This window comes from Varanus komodoensis, unplaced genomic scaffold (genome assembly GCF_004798865.1).
Source record: "Varanus komodoensis strain SLA01 unplaced genomic scaffold, ASM479886v1 scaffold35, whole genome shotgun sequence".
NCBI lineage: Eukaryota > Metazoa > Chordata > Lepidosauria > Squamata > Varanidae > Varanus > Varanus komodoensis.
The window spans coordinates 175,309-201,411 of NW_025335856.1; the positions used below are offsets into that span (position 1 = coordinate 175,309).

At 45.8% G+C, this 26,103-nt stretch overlaps 1 protein-coding gene across 1 annotated transcript; it reads right to left on the minus strand.

Annotated features, from left to right (window-relative positions):
• Positions 1 to 1,495: 1,495 nt before the first annotated feature.
• Positions 1,496 to 24,119, minus strand: LOC123028030 (transient receptor potential cation channel subfamily V member 5-like). The gene is made up of 15 exons (XM_044439474.1): positions 24,056 to 24,119; positions 22,568 to 22,696; positions 21,798 to 21,920; positions 20,352 to 20,492; positions 18,404 to 18,502; positions 17,860 to 18,035; positions 16,963 to 17,109; positions 10,784 to 10,996; positions 10,292 to 10,378; positions 8,463 to 8,539; positions 7,019 to 7,184; positions 6,588 to 6,654; positions 4,724 to 4,992; positions 2,487 to 2,593; positions 1,496 to 1,766 (listed from the first exon to the last, which is right to left on the minus strand). Exons 1-15 carry the CDS (start codon positions 24,117 to 24,119, stop codon positions 1,496 to 1,498), a joined length of 2,136 nt encoding a protein of 711 aa, XP_044295409.1.
• Positions 24,120 to 26,103: the final 1,984 nt, after the last annotated feature.

The window sequence follows — 26,103 nt, forward strand, 5'->3', positions numbered from 1 at the left end:
GTATTCTGGAGCACAGTTTGAAAATCACCAGGTTAAAGGAAAGTTGGCATTGAAAGCTGCATTCATGTCACAGAAAGGAGATGAAACACACGAACAAGCCTTGGAGGCCCCTCTGAAGCCACAGGCTCACCTCAATATGAAGCAGGCAACAACATCATCGCATCAAACTGCAAAAACACGATTAACCCTCAGTGTACCATTTCATAATTCCTTGATGCTGTTCATGTAGTAGCTTGGCAATAGAAATGCAAGCGCATTTCGCTGGGCCAGTGGAGAACTCCCTTCACTGTTCCTGCTACAGAGGAATGTGAGTAACTTTCCACTTTTAGTCCCGTAATTGGAAAGGCACCAGTCTTGAGTTACTGCTTTTCTTTAAGTCATGACCTGTTTTTTTCCTGGCAAAATGAAGCTCAAAGTGACAATAATGCTAGAAGGAGACTGCGGCGGCCCCAGCCCCTTCTGCTTGTAACTGCTGAAAGACGAGCCTTCCTTCCAAGGTGGATCTGCAGGAAAGTTCATCAGAGACTTCCCAAAAGGCACTGTGCAGGGAGTGAGAAAATTCACCACCAGCTTCAGCTCATGATTGGGATGGCAACCCAAATACCCGTAGTGTCCTGCCACCAGCCAGTATATAATGCTACTTTGGATTAGCAAGGTATGACAGGAAATTGGGGTGCCTCTCTGCAGGAAATGTACACAGGCAGCAGTTGATGAGATGAAAAGAATCCAGGAAGGAGAAATACTGGCAGCTGCACATGGGCACAAAACGAGTCCATGCACCTCTTCCCCTTTCCTGAAGGAAAACAGTGCAGCCAAGGAAAAGATGGGCTTACTCCAGCCTTTCCAGAAAGAGTAAGTCTTATGATACGGTCCTGGAAAAATTCTGTCTGGGATAAAACCCACAGCTACATATTTGGCCTAAAGTGCATTGGCTTGTCACAGTCAAAACAGATAACACGGTCCATCCTCCCTAGGGCAGCCATCCCAAAGGGGTCCACCCAATTCAAGGCTCGTCGGAAAGTTAGCTATCTGTTGACAGGCGGTTTAGTTGCTCTCTTGGCTTTAGTTTGTTCCCTGAGTTTAGAGAATGGCTGTTGTTTTGCGTATTAGCTTTAATAGAGCCGGCTCTTCAGGGAGCAGGGAGATTTTTGTGGAATGTGGCCTGAGAACATGTTGAGAGACAGGAACTATTGGTCAGGCTGTAACTTAACTCCTGTGAGAGCCCTTTGGACACTGATAAACATCAGCGCTCAGTTTCCCTGGGAAGGGGATGCATATCCCTACCACAGAGACCCCTACATGCCTCAGCTCCATCGCCCACAAGTGCAGCAGCACTGTCTTTGAGAAATATCAGACAGCAGGCATGAGCTGAACCTAGGAAGAGAGCGGCCATCTTGGAACCCAGGGCCACCGCCATGAGATCCTGCCTGCTCCCGGAGGAATCAGCGATGCAGCACAAAGCAGCTGCAGCGTGAACAGTCTTTCCTGAGGGATCTCAGATGTGGTAGACCTCTTCTTCCAAGGCAGGGTTAACTTCCCCACGGCAGTGGCTGAAGGTGTTGTGCCGCAGGATTTGCCAGCCACGGTGGAAACTGCTCTGGGATGTGCTCCTGGAGACAGAGGGAGAGGATTCCTTCTTGAATAGGAAATCCTCACCCGGCTCTAGTTCTTTGGAAGACCTGCCAGAATCCTGCTTGTTCTGGTTCTTAAAGGCCTCTGTATAGCGAAGCGCCTTGAGCTTGTTTGATTCCAGACTCTCTTCCACCCTAGACAAGGGAGAAAGGAGGAGCATAAGGGCCCTTTCCCCAATTCCGCCTGCCAATGTGGCTGGGCTGGTCTTCGATCACTGTGACCAGCACAAGAGGGTGCTGGGGCAAAGGGGATGGGCCGTTCCCAGGGCTGCCGTAAGAGATACGTTCCCCTGCTCACCCTGTGCTAGGCATCCAGTGCCAGGCACCAGGCTGTGCTGCCAAGATTAAAGGACTCCTCCAGGCAGGGACTCCGAGGACCAGACCTGGCACTCGATGGCTGGGGCCTCGCTTGGTCAGCTGCCTGGGTCTGCCTGTTCCAGCCTCGGGGAAGAGGGAGCTGCAAAGCTGTTCCCTGTGGCTGGCAGGCAGCTTGAAGCCTCTAGACTGGAGGGCTGTGATGAACCTTGCTTGGTCAGCAGAGAAGCAGCACCTTCTGCGCGTCACTCTTGCATCCCAGCCCCAGCTCCCGGCCTTAGCTGCAGCACGCCTCTCGCAGGCGTAGGTCTGTGCACAGCCACCCCTGACCCCAGCAAGGGCAGCCGCGGGGAAGGGCTGAGCTTGGCAGCAGGGAACATGCTGCCAATACAGTGGCAGCACTGCAAGTATGGCCGGGAGCAACCACGGAGATGTGTGGCCAGATGTGCAGCAAAGTGGAGGCCGAGCGCCTTGCAACTGCTGTGCCATCGCGCTCCACGAGGCACGCAGAACACGCGCACCCGGACAAGAGGGGCTCACCTCAGGTACCACTTGTCCCCGAGCCCGTACTCTCGCCCGCAGATGCCAGAGCGAGGCCAGAGCCATCGTGGAAGCTTCCGCTCCAGCATGATCGTCGTGGCAACAACCTGCGTCAAAGCAAAGGGTCAGAGTAATCCTTCCAAAGCCCCCATATAGATGGAAAGTATATCATGTTTATATCTTGCCTTCCTGAGCACAGTGCTTAAAGCAGCTCAGCTTGACAGGTTTATATTCATAAATCAAACTGCTTCTCTTTATTTAATCGATCCACATTTGTAAATTTTACTGACCTGCCACACTAATTAAGTAATGATTCATTCATTCATCACCCAAGTGGGAGCCAGCAATAAAGCTCTGTGGGTTAAGTCCATTTTACCCTCACAACTACTCTGTGAGGTAAATTAATCTGAGAAACAGTGCACTGGGGTCATCTGGCAAGCTTCGTGAGTGAGCAGCGGGTGGGGACCTAATGCAGGCAGTCCCTGGATTACAAACGGGTTCTGTCCCCGAGAACGTCCTTACTGAATTTGTATGTAAGTTGGATCATGTTTTTACGGGTCATATTTAGCATGAGTCAGCCAAATGTTTGTCTTAAGTGTATGTATATGTTTTACTTTTCTATGCATATAAAGCACTTCAGAAACACTTCCATATACAGTCAGCTCTCTACTTTTGCAGGGGCTAGGAGTGCAGGATCAGTGCAAAAGTGGAAAAGCGGCTAATATCTCTAGACGCCCCCAAACCTTAACTCTTAATACTGTTCACTGGATTGTATGTGTACTGGATTGCTTCTCTCTCTCTCAGACTTTGGTGCGATCCAGCGGGGCTCCCCTTATTCATTTAGTACATTCTTAGGTTCTTATTCTCCACACTCACTTTCTTCACCAGTGCCTCCAATTTGCACCAAGGAAATGGTGGAGGGATTTCCCTCTCCAGATGGGTAGAGCAGGAAGGCCTGCTCTGGAGGCCTCCCTCTCTCCCCTTTCACTTCCTCTCTCTCTATGGTGATGCTTTGGAGGCCTCCCTCTCCCCTTTCACTTCTTTTCTCTCTATGGTGATGACAATTTTCCACAGTAGGTCATGGAAACTAGTTTGCATTCATTACTACAAACCATCTGTCTTTCACTTGAATTTTTAAATTAACAGACTTTATGGCAGGTTGTGCCTAAGTAGGGATGTTCATGACTTGAGTGTTCTTGACCTGGAGAGAGACCGCCTGTATTAATTCCACTAAAGCTGGGCATAGCATGATAATGCATTTCATGCTTCTGAAGTTTTGTCTATTTTCAACGGCTCTAGATTGGTTTTAATCGCAGTTATTCAGTGGCTTGTCTCAGTATTGTTGTGAAGTGTTGTGACCAATCCTGAAGGCCTTTTGGCTATTCAAATTATGGCCTGACCTATAATAAAGTGGGAATGCAACTGAATGCATTGCAGCCAGTCATCATACATGTGAAACTGGAGGAGAATCTGGTCAGGTTCAGTGGTGCTCACTGATTTCCTTCTCCCAACTCATCTCCGGGCACCATTCTTTGGAGTGCATGCAAAGTGCTATTCCTCTCGCAATACAACAATGTCCACAGGGCTGGCAGACCCGGACCCTGCACATTTAGTTGCTGACTGGACTGGAATGATTCACGAGCATGGCCTTTATTTGTTTCTGTACCTAATTAAGACTGTGGATGGGACAGCATACAGTTAAAGTACAGAACAAAACAATTAAATGCAGGGGGAGGATAAAATGTTGTGAAGTACACGAGCAGAGCTGTTTGGAGCCAGGGGTCAGACTAGATGGCCTGGGAGACCTCTTCCGACTTGCTCTGTTTCTAAACATCCTTGCTAGTGGAACTATGGCAGACATAAGCAATGGTCACCTTTCCATTTTAAGTCAGCCTACCCTAAACTGTGACCCTCTAGATGTTTAGGACTTCAAATCCCATCATCCCCAGCCAGCATGGACAATGGTAAAGAGTACTGGGAACTGTAGTTCAAAAGCTGGGAAAGGCAGCTGTAGGGGCACCTCTACATTACAACATTAATGTGGTTTTAAGACAGTTTGAGGATCGTGGCTTCTCCAGTGCCAAGAATTTGGAGGCCTTTACAGAAACTCAGTTCCTACAGTTGTTTTGTTAGCGCCATGCCAATTAAACCAGCTCGAGCCTGGTACACATCTGCAGCGTCGCCATGCAACTCGCACTTGACTCACAGGGACCGCCACTGCCCCACTTGATGCTCACCTGAGCCTGCCAAAGCTTGTCCCGTTCACTGGCCACACGCCAGTGAGTGTCGCCCATCATGGCGATGAGCAGGTTGAGCATGAGCAAAGCGGCAATGATGGCAAATGCAAAGTACACCACACTGTACATGAATGGCAGGTCCACATCGTAGTTGGTGGGTCCGTCAATGATGGTAAGGAACAGCTCAAAGGTGGTGAACAGAGAGAGTGGGTAGGTGCTGAACTCTCCCATACTGCTGGGATCCTCTGTCTGGAAGATGATATAAAAGGCTGGTGGGGAAAGAAAGGACTGGTCAGCTACACAGAGCGCAGAGTGTGAAGCATTCTCACATTACGTATTTTCCACTGTGTGGACTGGTTTCTACCATCTCAGAACGTCTCCTGTATCTCAGAGGCACAGCAACCTCACCTGCTTTCCTCCCCTGGGCCACCCTTCTCTCACATCCTCACCTGTTGACCTCCTGCTGGCGGTGTGCAGCTCTGCATGTCCTTCTGCGAGATCTTGCTGCAGCTTCCCCCCACTGCAGCCCCCTTGTCTCAATCCCATTCTTCCTCTGTTCCCCCTGCCCCGCTAGGAAGTCCTGGTACCTCAGCACAACGAATGCAACATTCCCACACTTAAATGCGGGAGGGGCAGTCATCCTCCGATAAGCAGGGCGCACCTCCACTCATCTGCACTATTGCTGGACCCCTGGGCAGACTTGGAGAGATTTCCTATGACCCCCATCTATAGTATCCTGCAGGGGCTTGCCGCCTTCCCTTAGCAACAGCACCGGGATGGAGAAGAGAAATGTGGCGCTCCCTTGCATACAACTACCATCCAGCCCTCCTCCGTAAGGCAACGTATGGACAGCAGCACGAATCTCTTTCTGTCCCTGAGATTTTTGAAATGTGACATTTCCGTTTGTTTCTCCCCTTTCTAGGCCAGCAAACAGTTCATTGCAACCTATCAACTCAGCCTACGGCTGCTGGAGGCCCACGGGGAACACACGGGCAGACAATTGCCAGGTTTAAGTGTGTACTGTGTGTGGGGAGGGGGGGAATGTGCCTGGATGGGACTGGAGAGACACAAAGGCTAAGCTAGTGCAGAGGGATTTCTTAGAATTCAGAAGTCTAAGAATGCAGAGCATGTGGTGTACAGGGAGCAAGAAATACCCCCACTTTCAGAGACCTGCTGGACCCCAGTTCCCCCAGTGGCCTGCTGGGTCCCTCTGGGAAGCCTCGCCAGGTGGGCAGCAGGCCCCCCCCTGCTGTCTGCATCTGTCCTCTGCCACAGCTGTTCCCCAAGCCTGCAGTGCCTTCTAGGCTGCGCTCTCCATCCACACAGGGCACCAGTCAGGTCTGCTCAGACTAGTTATTGTTCCATGAGACCTGAAAATGTGCCCAGCACTTCCCTGTGGCTCTACAGTGCCGGAGGTCAGCAGTGAATGCTGAAGAACGTGTCTGTCTTGCAGCATTCGGAGCTGCAATAGAACTTAATGTGGAACCCCGGTAACCTTCCATGGACTCTGCAGAACACAGTGGGAAAGCCACTGCTAAAAGAAGGTTTGGGAACAGTGAGAAGGGAGGGGAGATCTGCTTTGGGCAAAAATGTGAAGGCATGTCCATCTTTGACATGAATGAATCTATGGGCAAAGCCTCTCCAGTTTTCCACTGGAGAAGAACCTCTTCTCCAGGTTATCATGTTGTTATGTGTGGTCATGTCATCTTTGACTTATGGAGATCCTATGAATGAAGATTTCCTGCTCAGCTCTTGTGAACTCAAGGCTGTGGCTTCTTTAACACACGGAATATTCAAAGTGTAATGCAAAATCCAGTGGGTGGCTGAAATGACCTAGAAATGTATTTATCTGTTTCTGACTCACCTGAAGCAAAGCCAAGTATCACAACAGCCATCAGCCCACAGAAGCGAGTAAGATCTCCAAATATCATCTAGAGGAGACAAACCAACACAAAAGGAAGGAGTTGTCATGATGTCCAGCTGTCTCACAGTAGGTTATTTTGCCTCCAATTATCTCTGGACAATAAAAAGTAGACTAGACAGGAGGGCTGGGCTGCAACTCTCATTGAACTGCCAATTCTAGACTGAACCTTCATTTGATCCTGCAAAGCACTTGTTGAAGTATACAAATTGCTGAATCAAGGGATTTATGACAAATTAGCTTTTTCTGATGAAAATGAGCCCCATGATGCATCACAGGGCATTGAGTCCCTGTTACACCTGCGGGATTCCTCTGACGAAGAAGTGTACTTTCTCTATTAGCTCTCTGAAACTGATCCCTAGAGCACTTCTTACCTTCTGTATCATGATGGTGAAGGGCCCCAGCATCTGAAACCCTCGAGCAAAATACATGAGGTTGCACCAGCCCAGCACCAGGGCACAAGACATGGGGACCACCTCTCCGTTGGTGCTCGTGAGACGCATCACCATGGTCACCAGGATCAAACAGGCATATGTGATGCTGTAAAGGAAGAGGGGTGATCACGGTGGTGGACTCCACATTTGCTCGTTTGTGCTTGTGTAAATGCACACCTCTGTGTTTGTGTCCTGTGCTTAGTTGCAAGATCGCTTCCTTTTCAATGCCCAAGACACAGAGAAATTTCATTGCCCTCAGAGCAGAACAAAAGGCACCACTCTGCAAAAGGGCCAGGCTAGAGGGATTTCTCCTCAAGAAGGGGTTAAAAGGCAGCTCCTCCTTGCTGAGGTCCTGGAAGGCAGGTGAAGGACCACGACTATGGGGAGAAGAGAAAGAAAGTGGAGGGCCCAGCAGAGAAGGGAGTTACGGGGAAAGCAGCAACCCTGCAGAGTCATCGGGAAGCTGCAGAGGTGGTGAGCACCCAACTCAGCTTGTTGGCCGGCCTAGAACAGGCTTGATATTCTCAGAGCGGAGAGATGCATTCTTGCAAGCAGGCCAAGAAAACAGGCTTCCCTGGACAGCAACATGCAAGAGGAAGGTGACAGGGAAGAAAGCAACTCTGTGGCTCCCCAGGCTCAAGGAGGGGGTCAGGAGCCATGGGGAAGAGATGAGGAGCAAGCCTTTTGCTGAGGGATGTGGGTCCCCAACACCCCTTCCCTCACAAAGAGATTCGGACAAATGGCGTGCTGGCATCTTTTTGGGTGCCTTCTGCTCCAGTTGCTTCATCTTTGGGCTATTCTATTTCAAGCTCTTTGGTTTCCCTGAACCCATCACACTCTGGAGCAAACTCAAGATTCAATTTTCACTTTAGGCAAAGCCAAGCATCCTTAGAAGATTCACCTGAACCCCTCTAAGAAATGTTGCAAGCTCCCCTCCAAATTCCTCAGGTGCCCTTTTTGTAGAAAGCCAGGGTACAAATCAAATCAAGAATTAATAAACACCAGAGTTCAGGCAAATAGATCAGCTGTGATTCTGCAACCGAGCCTTGCCAAGAAAGAAATCCGGAGTGGAATTAATCACTAGATGCTAAGCAAAATAAAGAACAAATAGAAGCATAGCCTTTATTGTGCCATCATCCTGCCTCATTCATGGATACTTACAGGGGGAGTTCAAACACACCCCTCCTTTCCTTGTAACCCTGCCATGTTTTCCTACCACTTCTGCCATTTTCTTTCTCACTACAGAATGTGTTGGGCGGAATAGAACTGCTGCTAAGAACAATGTCTTCTGGCTGCTGTATCCCAGAAGTCCCCCATCTGGAAGCACCCAGAGAATCAGCAAGAAAGAACATATACAAGTAAATTCTAGACATGTAAAACTCACATGATGATGTGGAAAGGTCCTCCCAGGATGGTTTGCCCAAAGTACTTGGTGGCTCCAACTCTTAGAATATCTGGAATCTGAAAAGATGGTATCCATTAGAATGGATTACATATAAGCAGCCTGCCAGCTCACAAGATTACCATTTCCATCTAGGGCTGCAGCTGCTTATCTCAAGACATCCATTGCAGGTGGCAGGATGCCCACAGAATTATCAGGAATGTGGTGCCATGGGTAACCCCAATTTAGCATCCTTTCCCTGTCTTTTTAATATACATGCATGGATTTGTATGGAATGCCTACAACTTTCTAACAATGAGATGCAGAGTTCAGCTAAAGTGGACCAACTATCCAAATAGGTATCCATTTGCAACAGGCATCCATCTATTCATATACTGAAAGCACTGTAAGGTCCTCGATTCACTATAGGAGGTGAGTGTTATCCTCCTGGTTTTGTAATGTCTGTCTTCTGGTTGCCAAAAGGGTGCAGGTAACCCATTTCCATTTGTTAATTTGTGCAAAGAAGATAATTAAAAAGAGAGTGTACATCAGTGCGCATTATAGACTGTTCCAGTACAAAATTGTGTATGTACTAACATTTCCCTAAAAAGAAGCTGCTCCTGGACACAGTCCAAACATATATTTAAATGAAGCATGAGCTGTTCTGCACCGCTAGCAGTTAGCCAAATCAGACAATCCCATATTAAAGATGCTGTGATGCCCAAGCAACACTTGTTTGTCTGAATAAGATGCACCCCAAGAGCCATAGACAAGACGGGAAGAAGCCAGTGTGGTGGTGATCCACTGATTAGGCATTTTGTGGCAGTACTCAAATTCCAAAATGGGCCTGTGGGGCAAGGGGTAATTAAATCAGGCGTCATCTGGGCAGGACAGGACCCGAAGGAAAGACAGTGTGCCAGGAAGAGTTCGGAGTATATATTTAAGCTTTCTTAAGGTTTTAAGGGGACTTAAAGGAAAGAATGACATGAGGTATGAAAATTTGCTGACAGACTTCTCCAAAAAGGAAGCACTTTTAAAATATAAGCTCCCCTGAGCCAATGGAATAGAGTGAGACAGAGACTTTTAATAACTGTGACCTCTGGCCTTATCATATAAGTACAATAAATGAATGAATGAATGAATGAATGAATGAATGAATGAATGAACACATATCATTTGGGCCAGTCACGTACTCTTATCATTTTGTTTGTTTGTTTGGGGCCAGTCACATACTCTCAGCCCAACCTACTTCATGAGGTTGTTCTTGTGGAGATAAGATTGAGAGCAGCAGGAGGAGAATGATGTAAGCTGCTTTGAGTTCTTTGTAAAAAAAAAAAAAAAACCTCTTTGTAAAAGAAAAGGTGGGATATAAATCTAATAAATAAATCAAATCAAATAATTAATTAATCACACCCATATGATATTTGACAGGGCATACAAATGAAGAAGATAGGAAAGAAGTGACAGGAAGACACACGTAAAGGCTGGCCATGTCTGAATCCCCAGAAAAATCCAGGAATGAAGTGGGATGAAGTTAACTGATATTGGCTGTTTTCTCCCACAGCAGGCTTGTCTCTGCTATGTATTTCCATCACTTTCACCATTTATTTTAACTCACAAACAGGAGATGCTAATACAGAACTTCTCCCCAAAGTACAATTCCACCACTGGCTCCTGAGAGGAAGTGCTCACAGTTAAAACTTTGTAGCTTGGGCCTGCCCTATGAAAGCACAGGGGTTCTGTGGCACAGCCAGTGCTAGATGGAACTTTTATGCTGGTATTGGTGAAAGCTGTGAAAGATTTGTCTCTTACCACTTTATTCTTTTCCTTACCTCCAAGAGCAAGATCACTATGGCTCCTGTCACTGTAATCAACTCTCCCACCAGTCTGAGATGATCCTCATATGTTAGATACGATTCCTAAAAATGGGAAAGGACCACCAGTTAGTGAGCAAATATAAAGTAACAGAAGCCCTGGGGAGGGGTCAAGTTGATGCCAATACTGTGGCATCAACACACAAAGCATCTTATGATAGGATCCTCTTAAGTATCTGGTAAAACTTTTCTTGGACTACAGTACTTCAGATGTCAGGACAGCCTGGCCTGATTATTGGCACTGCAGTTACAAAAATGCCAGGGAGAAAAGTTTCAGCTCAGTTCTCCTCCTGCTACAAAGGATTTTTAATATAGGAGGCATTTGACAATCTCATCCCCATCCCTGGAGCACACTCCGAAACTCCCCTTATCATCTCCTTCCTATTTTGCAGCATGCACAGATACACAGAGAAATGGAAACCTGTAGCTCAGGGCTGTAGCTCAACACACCTGCAATGTTTTCTGGGTGCGGATAGTGATGTCCCGGTCAGAAGAAGAGTTTCCCAGGTAATCTTTTAGAGGTCGATAAGCGCAGCACATGGTAAAGGAAATCATGTAGAGGAGATAAAATAAAGCCAGGAAGCAGAAGTAAGGACGTCCACATGTGTTCCACTTCAGGCTTACTAGCTCCTTCACCGGGGTGATGTCTAGGATATGACGAGCCTGCAAGACAGAGAGAAAGCAAGAGAGAGTAGAATTGAGAACTAGTTCTGAAGGTCCCTGATCAGCAGAATACAATATCCCCTCCTTTGAAAGGGAGAACATAAGAAACATATTTTTGTTTTAACTAAAGAAATCACCACAAAACTCTCTTCATCTCAAACCAAGATATGTTTCTAGGGAATTAGCAAAGCTCTTTGTAAACGCTTAGCGGATAACTTTCGAAAGAAGGAGCACAAGGCTTAAATGGCTTCTCTATCATGAATGGTTGCTTGTGTTGGGAAATGCCAAAGCTGATTGGCAGATTGGAGAAGGCAAACCCCTCACCAGAACACCCATATGGCTCAGCAATTTCTCTTCAAAACCTGCCTCTCCTCTGGCGCCTTCAGCTTTATCTCTCCCCAGCCAAAAGAAACCTTATAGACTTTCTAGTGCTTCCACCTATGCACTCCCCATCTCCTTTCCTGCTGGTATCTTTCACCAGGCTACAGCCTAAGTGAAGGTGGCATATGCTGGAGGCAGGAACCTCCCATTGGTTCATAGTGCATTGATGCAGCAGATTATCACTATAATGCTCTGCTACAAGCCCAGGGGAAGTTCTCCTGTACAAGGACCCTCGAAAGGACCGGGAGTGATGCAAGAGCAACAGTGGATTCTGCCTCAGGGTTGGAGCTACTTGGAGACTTAGCAGATTCCTGCTGAAGGTCAGAGATGCAGAACTGCAGTTCTCTTCCTGTTGTGCGAGTGAGTTCTCCAACACGGTCCAGATTTGAAGACCGCTCTCTCTCAAAGGTTCCTTATGGAAGGACCACGCATGTGCTCATCTTCCCCCATGCCTGCAGAGCTGGTATTCTCAGACATGCTGCCTGCAAAGCCCATGAGAAGGTGGGGAGAAAGACTCTTCTTTTTCTGCATTGCCTGCAGTTCAGGAGAACATGATGAAGGGGCATTCTCCTTTGCAAGATGGTGGGGGGGTTCTATCCTTTGACAAGGACAAGAGAAAATACTTTTGCAGTCAGTTGCTTTTTGGGGTTTCCACATCTTACAAAATGCATGCTTTCTCATAAATGTGTGTGTGTGGGGGGGGAGCTAATCTCCAGGATACAGGCTTAGACTGGCCCCATCATGAGGCAGAGCAAAGGGGCTGCTTTAGGCAGCAGATTTAGATGCCTTTAGAGTAAGACTGAGTAACTCCCAGATTTTCCCCTCCTCATCTATTATCACACATTCATGTGGTTAAAGAAGTTATTATATTCCAACCACTAAGTGGGGTGAATTAGATATTGTGGCTTAGACCTGATAAGCTAGGGCTTATTTTCAGGTCAGGTCTTATTTTTGGGGAAATAGGATATCGGAGGGTTCCAAAGGGATATGATGCTATTTCTTAGAGTGCAGCAGAAATTTTAATTTTTAGTTTAAGACAAGTTGGAATATCTGTTCCTGAGATTCTACCCCACCTCTGCCTGCCTGCCTGCCTGCCTGCCTGCCTGCCTGCCTGCCTGCCTGCCAGCCAGCCAGCCAGCCAGCCAGCCAGCCAGCCAGCCAGCCAGCCTCCCCACCTGGCAGATCTGCTACTAACTAGCTACAAAGAGAGAGAGTTCTTATGTGTTCCTGAATACCAACCACAGCTGTCACTGGATCATTTTACATCCTTACACTGGTGTCACCAATGCATTATCACAGACTATTTTCTCTTATTATCATACCAGGTCTGCACTCAGTAATGGGAACCAGTTAACTGGATTGAACAGGATTTAGGAATTGTGTCAAACTATGGTTCAGTTCATGATGGCTTGCAATTGGCAAGAAATGTAGAACGAGAAAGCCTTGTTGGATGTCTATTTTCACATCATAGTTTGTGTTAACCTTAGCCTGACACCTGAACTTGCTGACTAGAATTAAGGCTGTTCAGGGGCTCTGTTGCTGGAAGCCCCTGAACCATGGAACTGGAAATGCTGATCAGACAGAAGATGAAAGCCAAGAAGCAGCTTCAAAAACTACACTTTGCTGCTGCATATCTGGAAACTGAAACCATCATTTGTTTCTAAGCTATGATTAATACAAGTCATAGTTGGTCTAATGCCTCAACTGAACCTACGTGACAATACATCCTTAGTCTGCAATTATAACACTTGAGTTCTAGGATTCACTGATTTCCTCCACTCTTAAATATGGTCCAATTAAAGCAGCTGCTATGATGCCCATGGGATTAATCTTGTACTCTACTGAAATTAGCCTAACTTTAGCCATCATGAGTCTGCAAGGACAGGCTTCCCTCCTATTAATACATGTTCCTCTGTGCCTTTATGCCCAAGGAGCAACACAAAGAGCATATGGGTAACAGTGCCAGTTCTACGCAGTACAGGGACTATAGGTTTCGTGTGCAGGTTTGCTTTTGAATAGGGCTTAGTTTATGGCTTTTAAAAATTGTTTCTATTTTGCTGGATGTTTTATGTGAGCATAAGCACCCTTGGAGACAAATAAAAATATCATTTGGTATTGTTTCCTTAAGAGACTGATGGATAAGACCTGACAGAGTTCAGCAGCTAAGGTGGAGAGCTGGAAAGTCTCTGGTTCAAATCTTGCCTCTGCCATGAATTCAGCAGGTGGATTTAGGAAAGCCATTCTCTTATATCATGCCATTTGATATAAGATAGTTCTTCCTGACTTGCATTGTATTGTAGTAATATACATGGAGTATTTTGTCTGTATGGGATGCATGATATAAATGCATTCATGATCAGGGGTCCATAAAGGAACCTAGAACCAAGACTATTAGAGCAGTCTTGCTGAGTCAGACCAAGGGGTCTGCATCTCATTCCCAACAATGCACAGACAGATGATTTTGGGAAGCCCAAAAGGGGTACAAAGGAAGCAGCCCTCTCCCACTGCTTCTCTCTTTTGCACACATACACACGTTGCATGAACGTGCCCAATTCCAACTTAAGGCCGTGTAAACCAGCTACTGTCACATTCTGCAGCAGCCTTGTGAAAAGATGTACTTCCAAATTACTCTAATATCCCCACCGTCAACTCCAAACTGCAGTACAGAACCACCATCATCTTCTATTTATTTAACTGTCTGTGCCTGCTTTTCTTCTTCTACCCATTTCATTTTTGTTCTTTTGTATTCAGATGTCATCAGCAGGTATGATGATGCGGATGAGGGGGGAGAGGATGCCTGCTCCCCCCCCCCCATCACACATCCCTTGGAACGTCTGGACAAAGCCCCTGATGAATGTATGGAGGTTGGAGTGGAGCCAGTGAGCATGATTCTGATTTCCTACTCCCATTACGGTTCTTCAAATAGAGCTCCTCTCTTTCATTCTGTTCCTCAACCACTCTCCTCCCTGATCTTCTCCCACCATTTAACGCTCTCCTACTTGCACAGGGCATTAGCCAAAACTGGAGTCAAGCAGATTCTGGGAAAACAGAGTTATTTATCAATGACCACCTTTACTGTTACACTATGAAAGTATGTCATCGTTTATGGTACAGAGCTACAGTTATCCAAAGATGGTATCTTGAGTCTATAATGACATTCACAGATAATACCTAATCACGCATTTTTAAGTTCTATAGGACAGGGGGAAAGTTTAAAGCATGAGACCTCAAACTATGGCCTGTGGGCTAGATCCGGCCCACCATAGCTTGCTCGCAAGGAGATCGTTTTGGACTCATTGGGAGAAAATGATCTCTGCGCACGCATGCCCCTGCCTTTCTGCACATGCGCACACCCCCCCCCGGCCCGTGCCCCCTGCCCGCACTGCCTTGGCGGCCCACGCCCATCTCTGGCACTTTTCAACTGGCCCCCTATTCAAAAAGTTTGAGGACCCCTGGTTTAAAATCTCCAATGGGGCTGGCTGTGATCTCTAAGGCATTGGAGAGTTCAGCCTGCCAGGGAGAAAAGCAAACAAGCAGTTTCACGAGTCAGGATAATGGGAGTTGCCCATCAGTCATCAAACGGTTATGAATCTATTTCCAACCATGTTCAGCAGACTCATTCCAGATGTTTATGATGGTTCAAAGAGGTCAAAGGAAATGGGCTACAATGACGCAAAAATCATAAAGGTAAACTACTTGATGGGAGTTGCTGCTGCAGATATTGGATGGGCCCATGTTGTGTGAAGTGTTTTCCACATAATAAACAAGCTATAGACTTTAATGGACAGCAGCTCAAGAGCATATGAAAAAGTCAGCAGGGTTAACAAGCTCCTGGCAAGCAAATAATCTGTCTTTCCAGGGCAATGGAGTTGTTTTTGCCAGTTATGACCTGAAGGTCGAAAGAGTTTATTTCTCTTGAAGGAAAATGAGAGAATGATAACATGCACAGGCTGACTGCCAGTGGTTCTTCAGGGTTTTGGGAAGAGGTTAGCTACATCGTTTCTCTCCCTTGCCTCCTGCCTTTCTTGCCTCCTGGCCAGTGGTGGCTGGGGAGGGACAGGTTGCTCTTGCCAGAGGTCAAAACTGATTACAGGCAAAGGGCTTTTGAAATTGGGCTAAGGGTCACAGGTTGACCTGCCCTGCCCTGCCCTAGTCACCATCTGTAAAGGCTGTGGTTTGGCGGGAACAACCACTTGGGAAGGGCATTCCATTTTTAGAACTAAGATTTCAGGGCCTTTAAAAGTATTTTTTCCAAATTCATTTGCCTTCAAATGGAAGTCTGAATTAAGCCTTCAGAATAATTGGCTATTCTCACTGGCTCTGCAGTCTGGGAGCCCTGGCTATTTTACATTTTCAGCTTCAAGGCCAGATCTCTGGCCATCCTTGAACTTCTGCTACCAATGTTTACACACAGAAAGAATGTTTGGATCAAATCAGAAGCGATGGCTTAGCAGCCAGCCCACACTGTTGTGCCTTCTCCTCTGACCTCCCTGCAACATCAAGTGACTGGGCAGCTTCTAAGGCGGGAAGGCTGGAGGTCAGATGGACAACAGTAGCTGGTAGTGTGAGATCCATGGCAGCAGGGACATAAAGGGACAGGGACAGATGGAGCCCAACTGCCCAAACCTCAGGGAGGTAACACATCTGCATTAAGCCTTTATTATTCCCTTGAATTCAATCAGTGTTGGCTTCAAAGACTGTTCAGGTTTTACAGGCATCTTCATGGGACTTTAAAAGGAAAGAGTATCTACTGTTGCAACAGGTGAACTGTGATTGTAATGCTATATGGAACCACCCTGTTCCACGGCAGCATGAACACCGCCCCCTCCCTCCCAGGTTCCTGGGCGGCATGCAAGCCCTTGGGAGGCAGCTCCTTTCTCTTGGCAGTGCGTGCTGAAAGCTGGGGCGCACGTGGCCAGCTTGCTACAAATTGAGGGCCACTACACAGAGGCATTTCCCATGGCAGCTCATTGCCAGAAGATTCTGTAGATGCAGCTGTAGTCCCAGATGCACCTGTGATCTTTTAAAATGCTTTTGGTTTTTTTGCTTGAAAGAAACTTTCAACTTTCCGTATTTCAGGAACTATGTTTAAAGGCCAAATCAGAATAACATGAGAAAACACACACACACAACCATTGTTTGACCTTCTCTGATATGCTATTTCATTAGCATTTTTAAAAACTCTCCATAGATGCAAACCCTTCCAACACTTTGGTGAGCCCCTTTGAGAACATTATGACTATTTGGCCTAAACCTTGTTTATTTTACTGAAACAGCAGAACAGAACACAGGCTATTTAGTCTGATCAGTCATATTGCCTCCTGCAGCATTAGCACTCTTCCAACAGACTGCTTGCATAAAAGCTATGGTCCTTCACTCTTTCACACAAAGTTGAAGTCCATGGTGTCAATTCTCTTATGGAATTGCAATGCAATTTTGCATCTTCCTTTCATCAGCTGGCCAGGAAGCTCCTAGACCTGGTGGGCTGCACAAACAGCTAGGAAAGACTCGGATTCCTTGTTCAATAACGGCAGCAAGTCCTCTTCCCACAAAGACCAAAAAAAAGTATCTGAGCTTCACAGTACCTCTCTTCTCTTGGTGGAGACAACAAGCTCCAGAAAAGGTTGATCTTCACCCCAGGAGTCAATTTCTGTGAGGTCATAGAGAATGGTGGTAATGGGTCCAAAGGACCACAGCACCTGCTTTCGTTTCTGCAGTAGGTTCTGGAACAACTGAGGAAGAAAGACAGCCAGAGTCACATGATGGGCCTGCCAGGGGTCCACAGGAGGGAATGCTCAAGATGGCATTTGAATTTCAGGAAATCCAAGTCTGCATGCTGGTTTGGGGAAATGCATGGAAATTTGTGGCCAGCAAAATAAGGCCTCAGTGGTTGAAAAGGCTGTTGGCTTCCAGGCAGTCAAAGACTACACCTTCACAGCTGTGCTGCAGCCTAGAGGTTTCCCTGCACCGGGGCCCCTCCTGCAACGGATATGATGTTTACTTTGAGTTTCCTCTTCTGACAAGGGGCATCTGTGTGGGGCATGCTGGGATGTGTGCAGGAGGCAGTGGAGCCTTGTTTGTGACCATGAATTTTCATGCACCTGGGCACCCCTCCATCATTTCTGTTCTGCAGGAAACTGCTCTTTGTTACTCATTCTGAATGAGAAAGTCAACACTGCTTTGCTTCATTCATTCATTCATTCATTCATTCATGCCGTCCTAAACGCAAAAAAGCCTCATACATGAAAAGACAGAAGGAACTACAACCCCAAAGCTTGAGCCTGCCTCTGTAATAACAGTGGTTTGCCATCACATTCAAATCATTCTTTCTTCTGGCTAGTACTTAGATGGGAGACTGTCAGGGAACGCTGTGCAAGCAGCGTGGAGCTTCCTGAAGTGAAGTGATAGGATATGCCGTAACATTTTTCTATAAACCTCTCTTCAAAGCCTCTTTCACAGAGACCAAGTGCCGGGGTGCTCACCACAGTGTTGCCTTCGACTCCAGCCAGCTTGAAAGGCGTGAGGCCCTCATTGTTCAGAATAGAGTCCAGAGGTTCAAGGCTCCCCTCTTGTTTGTCATAGGAGAGGACCAGGTTGTACATCTGCCATGCAAATGTCCTGTTGGGTTGAAGGACCAGGATGTGGAGGATGGTGTTACCTGGAGAAGAAGCGAAGCAAGAACCACACTTAGGGAACTGCAAATCTGAAGGCAGAACCTGATAGCTAATGCGAATGGAGCCAAAGCAGATTATGAGTAAGCTATAACACTTACTCAGATTTAGTTGGTAGATTTTAACCAAGAAAAGCTTCATCTGGTTGCATCACTTTTAAATCAAGGTGCCACATTTTAACTTGTCAGGCTAAGCATGAATTGTAGCAGTGGCATATTACAAGGAATGAAAAATAAAATATTAAAAATATCTTATTAAATTGCAATAGACCCTCCGGTTATAGCACCTCAACCCCGAGGAAAAAGCTGCTGGATATCATTAAGAGGACGGAGCCTGAACTGGCTGCAGCTCTTACCTAGAGAGTCCTGTGACCTGATATCAGCGCCGTTTTCCATCAATAGACGAACAATTTCCTCATTTCCTGAGCAGGCTGCAAAGCATAAAATATGTTCCCCTGAGGAAAATACCAGGGAGAAAGCAGACTTAAAACAGGAACCAAGTCAGGCATAGGGGGGATTTTTCTGAAGGCTGGTAATTAGGGCTGCAACATTTCGGGTGCAACCCAGTGCCCTCCCTGCTCCATGCACAGAGGGAGGCACGATGGTGATGATTTGGTGCCCTGCATTTTGTCTAGTGAGTTGGCTTGGGCTGTGTAGATGAAGTGCCAAGCAGGGAAGGGGGGTGATGTAGTGCAACCCATCAGCCCCAGCCTCCCAGAACACCCCTTTAGCCCTCGCTGCCTGCGCCCTGCATGGTTCCTCCCATGCCAGTTGTGAAGGGGCCAAAATGGGGGCACTATGTTTTGGAGTCCCACCTTTGAGGTTATAGAAATCCTATGGTGCCCCACACCATGTCAGGAGACAAGAGGATGGTGGCCTTCATTGGTGACACTTGGCCCTGCTATCATCAGCTATGAAGTTAACTCTGACTGATGTTCCAACACTTCTCTATACCTTTCAATACAAGCTACGGAAGGGTGGCTGCCTTCTTCTCTTACATGCAGGAGTGAATGCCTCTTCTAAAATGGAGACACACACCTCCCTCATCTGAAAAGCAACACATGCCTTTCACAATAATGGGTAGGATCCAGGCTTAGTCGTACTCAGACTAGGCCCCATCTAAATCAATGCGACTGTTAATCCTGACAAGTCCCACTGATTTCCGTCTGGGTTCATCCCATTTAATTCATTCAATTAACTGCTGATTTGTCCGCCAAGAAAAACTTTATTCAACTGTCAGACCTATTGGCAATGTAGGAGGAATCCTTACCCCAACAAAGGGTTTGGAATCTGGGGTTAGTTCCTTTCAGTCTCAGAGTCTAAATCTGGAGGTCCACCAGTTGCCCATCCTGGAAGTCCTGGCCTACAAGTACCATTATTCCTCACCTTTGGTTATGCTAATGGGAATTATAGCCCAAAACATCTGGAGGGCCGGAAGCTTCCCAGCCCTGATCTAAATGATCATGCTGTTTGGGATCAGAAGAGAACTCAGCCCTAGAAAAGAACAGTTTGTATATCCGGGAAGGTGGGCTTTTCCCTGTTTTCAGTACAAATGGTGTTTCTTTTGGCACTTGTTTAGTTGCTTATATGAATGGGTCATGGTGGACTTAATTCCATGGACATAACTTTTATATCACTTTACACACCATACTTGTCAGTTGGCTTTAGCCAGTCCTCAAGTGTTGGGAACCCATGTGATGAGAGCAGTGCTGGCTTCTTCAGCGATCCACCAGTGGAGGGGCCGTTCCAGCCACTAAGAGTTATTGCTCCCAGGGAAGCTGAGATCACAGCTTCCAGCAAGCTCCACAAGTATGAACTAGCAGCCCCCGACCACCCTCCCCACTGCTGGGCAGGGCACTGGGTCCCCTTCCTTTCCCAGGAGCACTTCCTTGGCAGAAGCTGCTGGCCCCTCAGCAAATGTCTGTCCAAGCTTCTGCTGAAGAAGCATACATGTGAAACACCACCAAGAAAAATCACTGTCGTGATGACTAAAATGTGTCCGATCAGGCAGAAAAGGTCACCCCATACAGGGCTTGGCACTATGGTGTGTTACAGAGTTATGAAGGACAAGCACTCTGCCTGACTTGGTGGGGTTGCAGGTTCTGGCAAAGGCACCAGATTCCCGCAGCAATCTGTTTTCAAGAGAAGCATGCCTGCTCTGGTGACGGACACTGGAACCAAGGATAGCAGGGACCCCACTGTCTGCTGGGTTCTTCCAGGGACACTCCCAAAACCTTGTGCTACTTTTAATCTCGTCAACCACTGGAAGAATTCCTCTCCTCTGGAGCTGCGGATCTGGCATACCGAAGTAGAAGAGGCTTTGCGGGGTGCGCCTGAAAAAGAGGCCTGTAGCTCGGGGAGTGGAGATGTGGGCCCCTTTCTTGAGCAGGCATCTCACCAGTTTCACATTTTGATTGACGGCTGCAATGTGGAGAGCGGTTTGTCCTGCAAGTCATAGGAAACAACAACAACACACAGACCCTCTATTAAACACCCACATGAGGACATTCTCTGCACACAAGCCTTGGGTGTGTTGCACCGTGAAATGTTACGAGGCTTATTAGCATTTATTTATTTATTTATGGCCAGGATTTTTTGTTTTAAAAAAAACATATTTTACAATCTGGAAAAGTTTCTTTAATGAGAAGAACAAACAAACAAAAAAACAGTTTAGACAAAGACTGCGCTTGAGATGAAAGCCAAGGATCAAGGTACGTAAAATCCTCCCACTAAAAACCACTTCTGAAGCTGCTGTTTGCTAGAGCCTGACTGGGGGCAGGCAGGGGGGTCGGCAGAAAATGGTGTAGGAGGGAAATGCTTAAAAACTCTTCTCCCACAGTCCCAGTCCAAATTGGGATTCCTGCAACTGTGCGTTTAAAAGGGTGAGCGGAATCCCAATCACAGGATTCAGTGAAGTAGCTAATGCCCTACCTGATTTGAGCCATGGGTTCATCTAAGGTCACCATTACTCAGACATCTGGCATCCAGATCATATTCTTATGCATCTCTTAGCCAGGTTGGGTATATCCTCACTAAGCAGCCAGGTAGGGTATATCCTCACTAAACTAAAGTGATTTAAGATTCTTTTCCTTAATGGGAACCTAGGAGTCACCAACTACAATTCCACGTATTCTTCAGGAGGAAGCCATGGAAATTAAACATCCAGCTTTGTAAGAATGAAGCCAGATCCGAATGAAGCTTCTCACCATTCAGCTATTAACCTAAGTGGCAGGATAGATATTGCCCGGCTGTATTCAAAACACATGGGATCTCCCCAGTCCACAATTTAACTGACCATTTTGGGACCCGGGGGGGAAAGAAGCTTAATTTATTTTTCTGTATCCGCTTGACATCCCCACCCACCCTCCCACTTTTGGACCTATGGGGAAAAACTATGTCTGTCCATATGTAGAATATTTTATACCAGATGCTGAAAATATTAAAAGGATTTCAACCAGCAAAGCAAACAACCCCATTTTGCTATTTTGGTGCAACTAAAGTATATAAGGCAAAAATCTCATGGGCTTGCTTAAAATTGATTACCATTTATCAGCTGTTGCCAAGAGCAAAAAGGATCTGCTTCCACAGACATACATGCTTCTTGTCTATTGTGGTCTATTTTGCATTAGGAAATGAGGTTTCAAATACTGCAATCATTAACCTCTGATACGTACATTGCAAAACTGCAAATTATAAATAATGAAAAGGAAGCTGCTCCTGCTTCAGACCCTTGTTTTTCATAGTAATTACCTTCATAGAGTTCAGATGTCATCTTCTCATTGATGAGTTCTGGAGCCACCTCCAGAAGGACTTCAGCAGCCTCAGTGCTATTATAGAGGGCAGCTATGTGGAGCGCCGTCTCCCCGACAGCTCCTACAGGCACAGAATGTGGACAAACAACACCCAGCTTGAATGAGCTGCATGCAGGGCTGGTAGATTCAACGGGGGCAGCCACTGGCTTATTCTGATGACTGCCCAACTCACATCCAAGGCTGTCAGTGGAAGAACTGTCCATTTTTCTTTTTTTAATAACAAAATGGCCACTTGAATAGAGTGAGCTGGTCCTTCCCTCACATTCCATTCCAAACACTTTCCTCCAACCTGGTTAATTTCTGGTACCACTAGGCTTGCACAAAAGCATCTCAGGTCACAGATGTTGGGGAAAACGTACATTCAGTTTCCCCACTGCATATGCCACTTTTGCCTTAAATTTAGATCCCCCTTTGTATGTAAATAGATACACAAACCAACATGGCAGCTTCACTTGGCCCATTGGTGACACTTCACACTTCACTTGGCCCATTTGTGACAAAGAGTGCTAACAAATACAGATCTTGCATGAGAGGTGTTTGGAAGGAGCCCAGGGCGCCAGCCTAGACAGCAAAGCTGGGACTGCACTGGAGAGAATTGGAACAGAGAGAGGGGAAGGCAGCTCATTTATTTTAATAGGGTTCTTGCTAGTCCAAGGAACATCAGCTGTGCACCAGCTCTCTTTGATGGTAAGCAACAAGGATAAATACCTCTTTGATACAGATCGCAAGAGCCATCCATGGTCAATTTCCTGATGGCCTGGCCATTGTTCTCCTTAGCAGCCAGGAGAAGTGGAGAGTCCCAAATCCTGCAGACATGGAGTAAAACAAACAAAAAAACTGATTCACAGTTTGCTCCAGTGAGAAATCAGGTCTTGAGGTCCAGAATTACTTGGAGGAGCCAACAGCAAACTCTCACTAAATAAGAATGAAAGGAAAGGCATGATCAGGAGGATCCTAGGAATTTGCTGAAATACTCCTGGCAAAAGAGCAAAAAATAAAATCCAGTTGGCAGTGTTTATCTGGGACCACGTGGGGGCAGCACAGGGATAGGAACCAAAAATGAAAATTCAACAGGGTCATCAGCTGTAATCAGGAGCAAAATCAACAGGGCCATCTACAATTAGTCCTTGAACAGCAAGAAGTCCCTTAGCACATTAAGGACTAATACATTTATTGTAGAACAACCCTTCTTGAGCTCTATTTTTCAAATGCATAAGGAAAAGGTAAATCTAATCCTTAAAAGTATCCAGCCTTGATATTGCATCTGTCTCTGCTTTGTGATTCCAAATTTGGGAAGCTAAGGACAACAACATTCCATGCTGCTGGGAAAAATTCCACTGTCTGTCCCTTGAAGTGCTATTTCCACAAGCCGGAGAAGAAGGATAAAAGGTAACTGGATCTAACCAGATTTTGGAATATAATCAGAAGAGGGTCAAGGACAGTCAACAAATCTGAAACCTTTAACCCTGTGGAAAGGGTGTGGGAAAAGGAAGACAATTTGTTTTCTGACTGATATAAGCCAGAGCTTCACTCCCCTGCAAGAAAGAGCAATCCAACTTCCTTGAGGGGAACAGAAATCCTTTTTATTTATCCAAGATTCACATTTTACATAAAAACAACAGAAAACATGGACCAAGTAAATAGGCTTTACTTCCTGGCAATCTAGCTTCTAGAAGATATTGAAAAGCCCCAAGAGTGAATGATTAATGGCCATTCCACTTTCTGGATAACAAATGAATGAAGCACATGCAGCTTTTCCTAATCCCAATATTACTCGAAACATTTTTTTTTCTGCAACAAAGTGTGAACATATTCTAGATAATAAAGCCAATGGAAGAAGAAAACTAGGTTTGCTTTTCAACAAAAGTTTTCCAAATGACAGTAACTGGCTTGTATAAAGGAATAAATATAAAATCAAGCTGTAGGAATATTATCTCTTTAAAGCCTTTTCTTTTTGCCTTTAAAATAACAGTGGCCTCTGCTGCCTGCTTGCATCGTGTCTCTTAGACCTATGTTTCTCCCTCAAAACTTGTAATCTGAAACGGGGAATTATGATGGGGGGGAGGTTGATTCCCACCTGTGTCTCGGGGCAAGGGGCAAGCCCCAACCAAAGTACTGGCTGGAGGACCAGCACCTCCTCCAGCCAGCCCCCTTGCCAGAGACCAGGGGACAAGTGCTTCATTGCTTGTAACCCACCACTTTCCCCTTCTGTTGTGTATTTCTTTTCCTCATAGTGCACCTTCTCAGTGGAATTCTTCATTAGCCAATATTCACTGAATTCTTAGCCAATATCCTTGTTTTTCAAGACTTTTCTATTCCACATACATCTAATTGTTTGGGGTTTTTTCTCCTCCAGATGAATTTCATTTGATTTGGTACTTTGTTCTTTGTTGTCTAAGCAGATAATGAACCCATAGAGCAGGAGTTGTCTTTTTAAGGTCTGGTACTGCGCCTAGTTTTTAGATGGATCATTAATAATAATAATAATTTTAATATTGGGAAATCTCTGAGTGTGCCATTGCTTTAATCACTAAAGATTAGACAAGACCAAAGCATGAATGATGAACTTGAAAAAGCAAAAAAGAGGAACTAAACAAGCCCTGAGCACACAAGAAGCAAGTCTGAAGGCATGATCCTATGCATATTTACACAAAAAATATCCTACAATTCCCAGCATTTCTCAGCCAGCCAGCCAGTCCAGAGAAAAAAAAAAAGGCAACATCAACTGAGAGCCACTGAAAATGAATTTCAGGGAGACCAGCAGAGTCAAGAGGGAAAGACAGAGCAACCATTAAGCACTTAAGATGTTGCAGAGTCCAGCAACAGGAGACCAAAACACTGCAAAAGCAATAGCTACTCTCCCGTTACCTGCAGCACTGTATTTGTAACCAACTGTGGCTTAGGGTTCAAAGGGTTTGCATTCGGTTTATAGAATTTTGTTATCTATTTATGGGTTTGTCTTTTGCGTGATTGCAGTCTGTTCCTCCTCATGCCAATTATAAAAAACCTGATGCATTACAGCACTTGACCAGAGAATCTCCTTGGCCATCTGGTAAAATATGAACCAAGATTTTTATTATACATGTAGCACTCTTCCTGGAGCAATTCAAGTCAGTTGTCTCCACATTCCAGAAGCCAGGTAAATCAGTTCAGACAAACAAAAACAAATTTTGACATCATACAAATGAAGCACCCTTGCAGCTGGCCATCTCACCCTGGAGTCTGGCCTATCACTTGAAGATCAATTGCAGGCTTGGTGATACTTGGGAGGACTGACTGACTGACTGGAAAGATTTCTCAAGCTTTGCCTTTAAGTGATCTCCAGTGCAAAATTATTAAGCTTTTCCTTCTTGTTAATTCCACATGTGCATATCATGTTTGTTTGTCACAATCTAGTTAGTCAAACTTTTCCTCGAGAAACACAACAAAGAACCTCATGGCACCTTAGAGACCAACCGCTTTATTATGGCATAAACATGTTAGTCTTTAAGGTACTGTAAGAATGTTACTGCTATAAACTAGCATGGCTATCCTGCTGGAAATTCCCACAACAAAAACACAGAAATGAGGAGCATGTGCTGGGGAAAGGAAGTCAGGGCATTAGGATGGGAAAGAAAGTGGAGGATGGCCCTCCTGCAGAATAGTTGGCCATACTTCTGCCTTCCCATCCTGAACTCCTGGAAGAAGTCTTTAGTAGGAGGCTTAAGTTGTGTGACCCTGACATTTCTAACCGGCAGTCCTGCCACGAGCGAGGATCCCAGCTTGTCACAAATACTGCCTGCCCGCTTCCAGACATATGGTTGTAAACTACAGCTGGGATTCAAGGCAAACATACTCTTCTAGGCTTGATTAAATTAGAACAGTAATGAAAAGAGGGGGCAATCTTGCTTTCGAAATCAACTTTAAAAACCATTAATACCAAATACATGGATAAAACAATAACACAAGTAAACATTTTTGAAATTTGCGAGCAAGCTGTCAGATGACTGTTGGACAGTCCAGGAAAAGATTTTATTTATTTATTTATTTATTTATTTAAAGCATTTCTATGCCGCCCCCATCGCAACAAAGCCTCGGGGCGGCTCACAAAAAATATATATTAAAAAAAAAAAAAACATTTTCCCCCCCCCCCGGTGCATTCTCGGCTAATTTAAAATCCTAATAAATACAATAATTTAACAATTAAAATAAGTTTTAAATAGAAAGGTCTTAGCCTGGCGCCGAAAAACAAATAATGACAAATT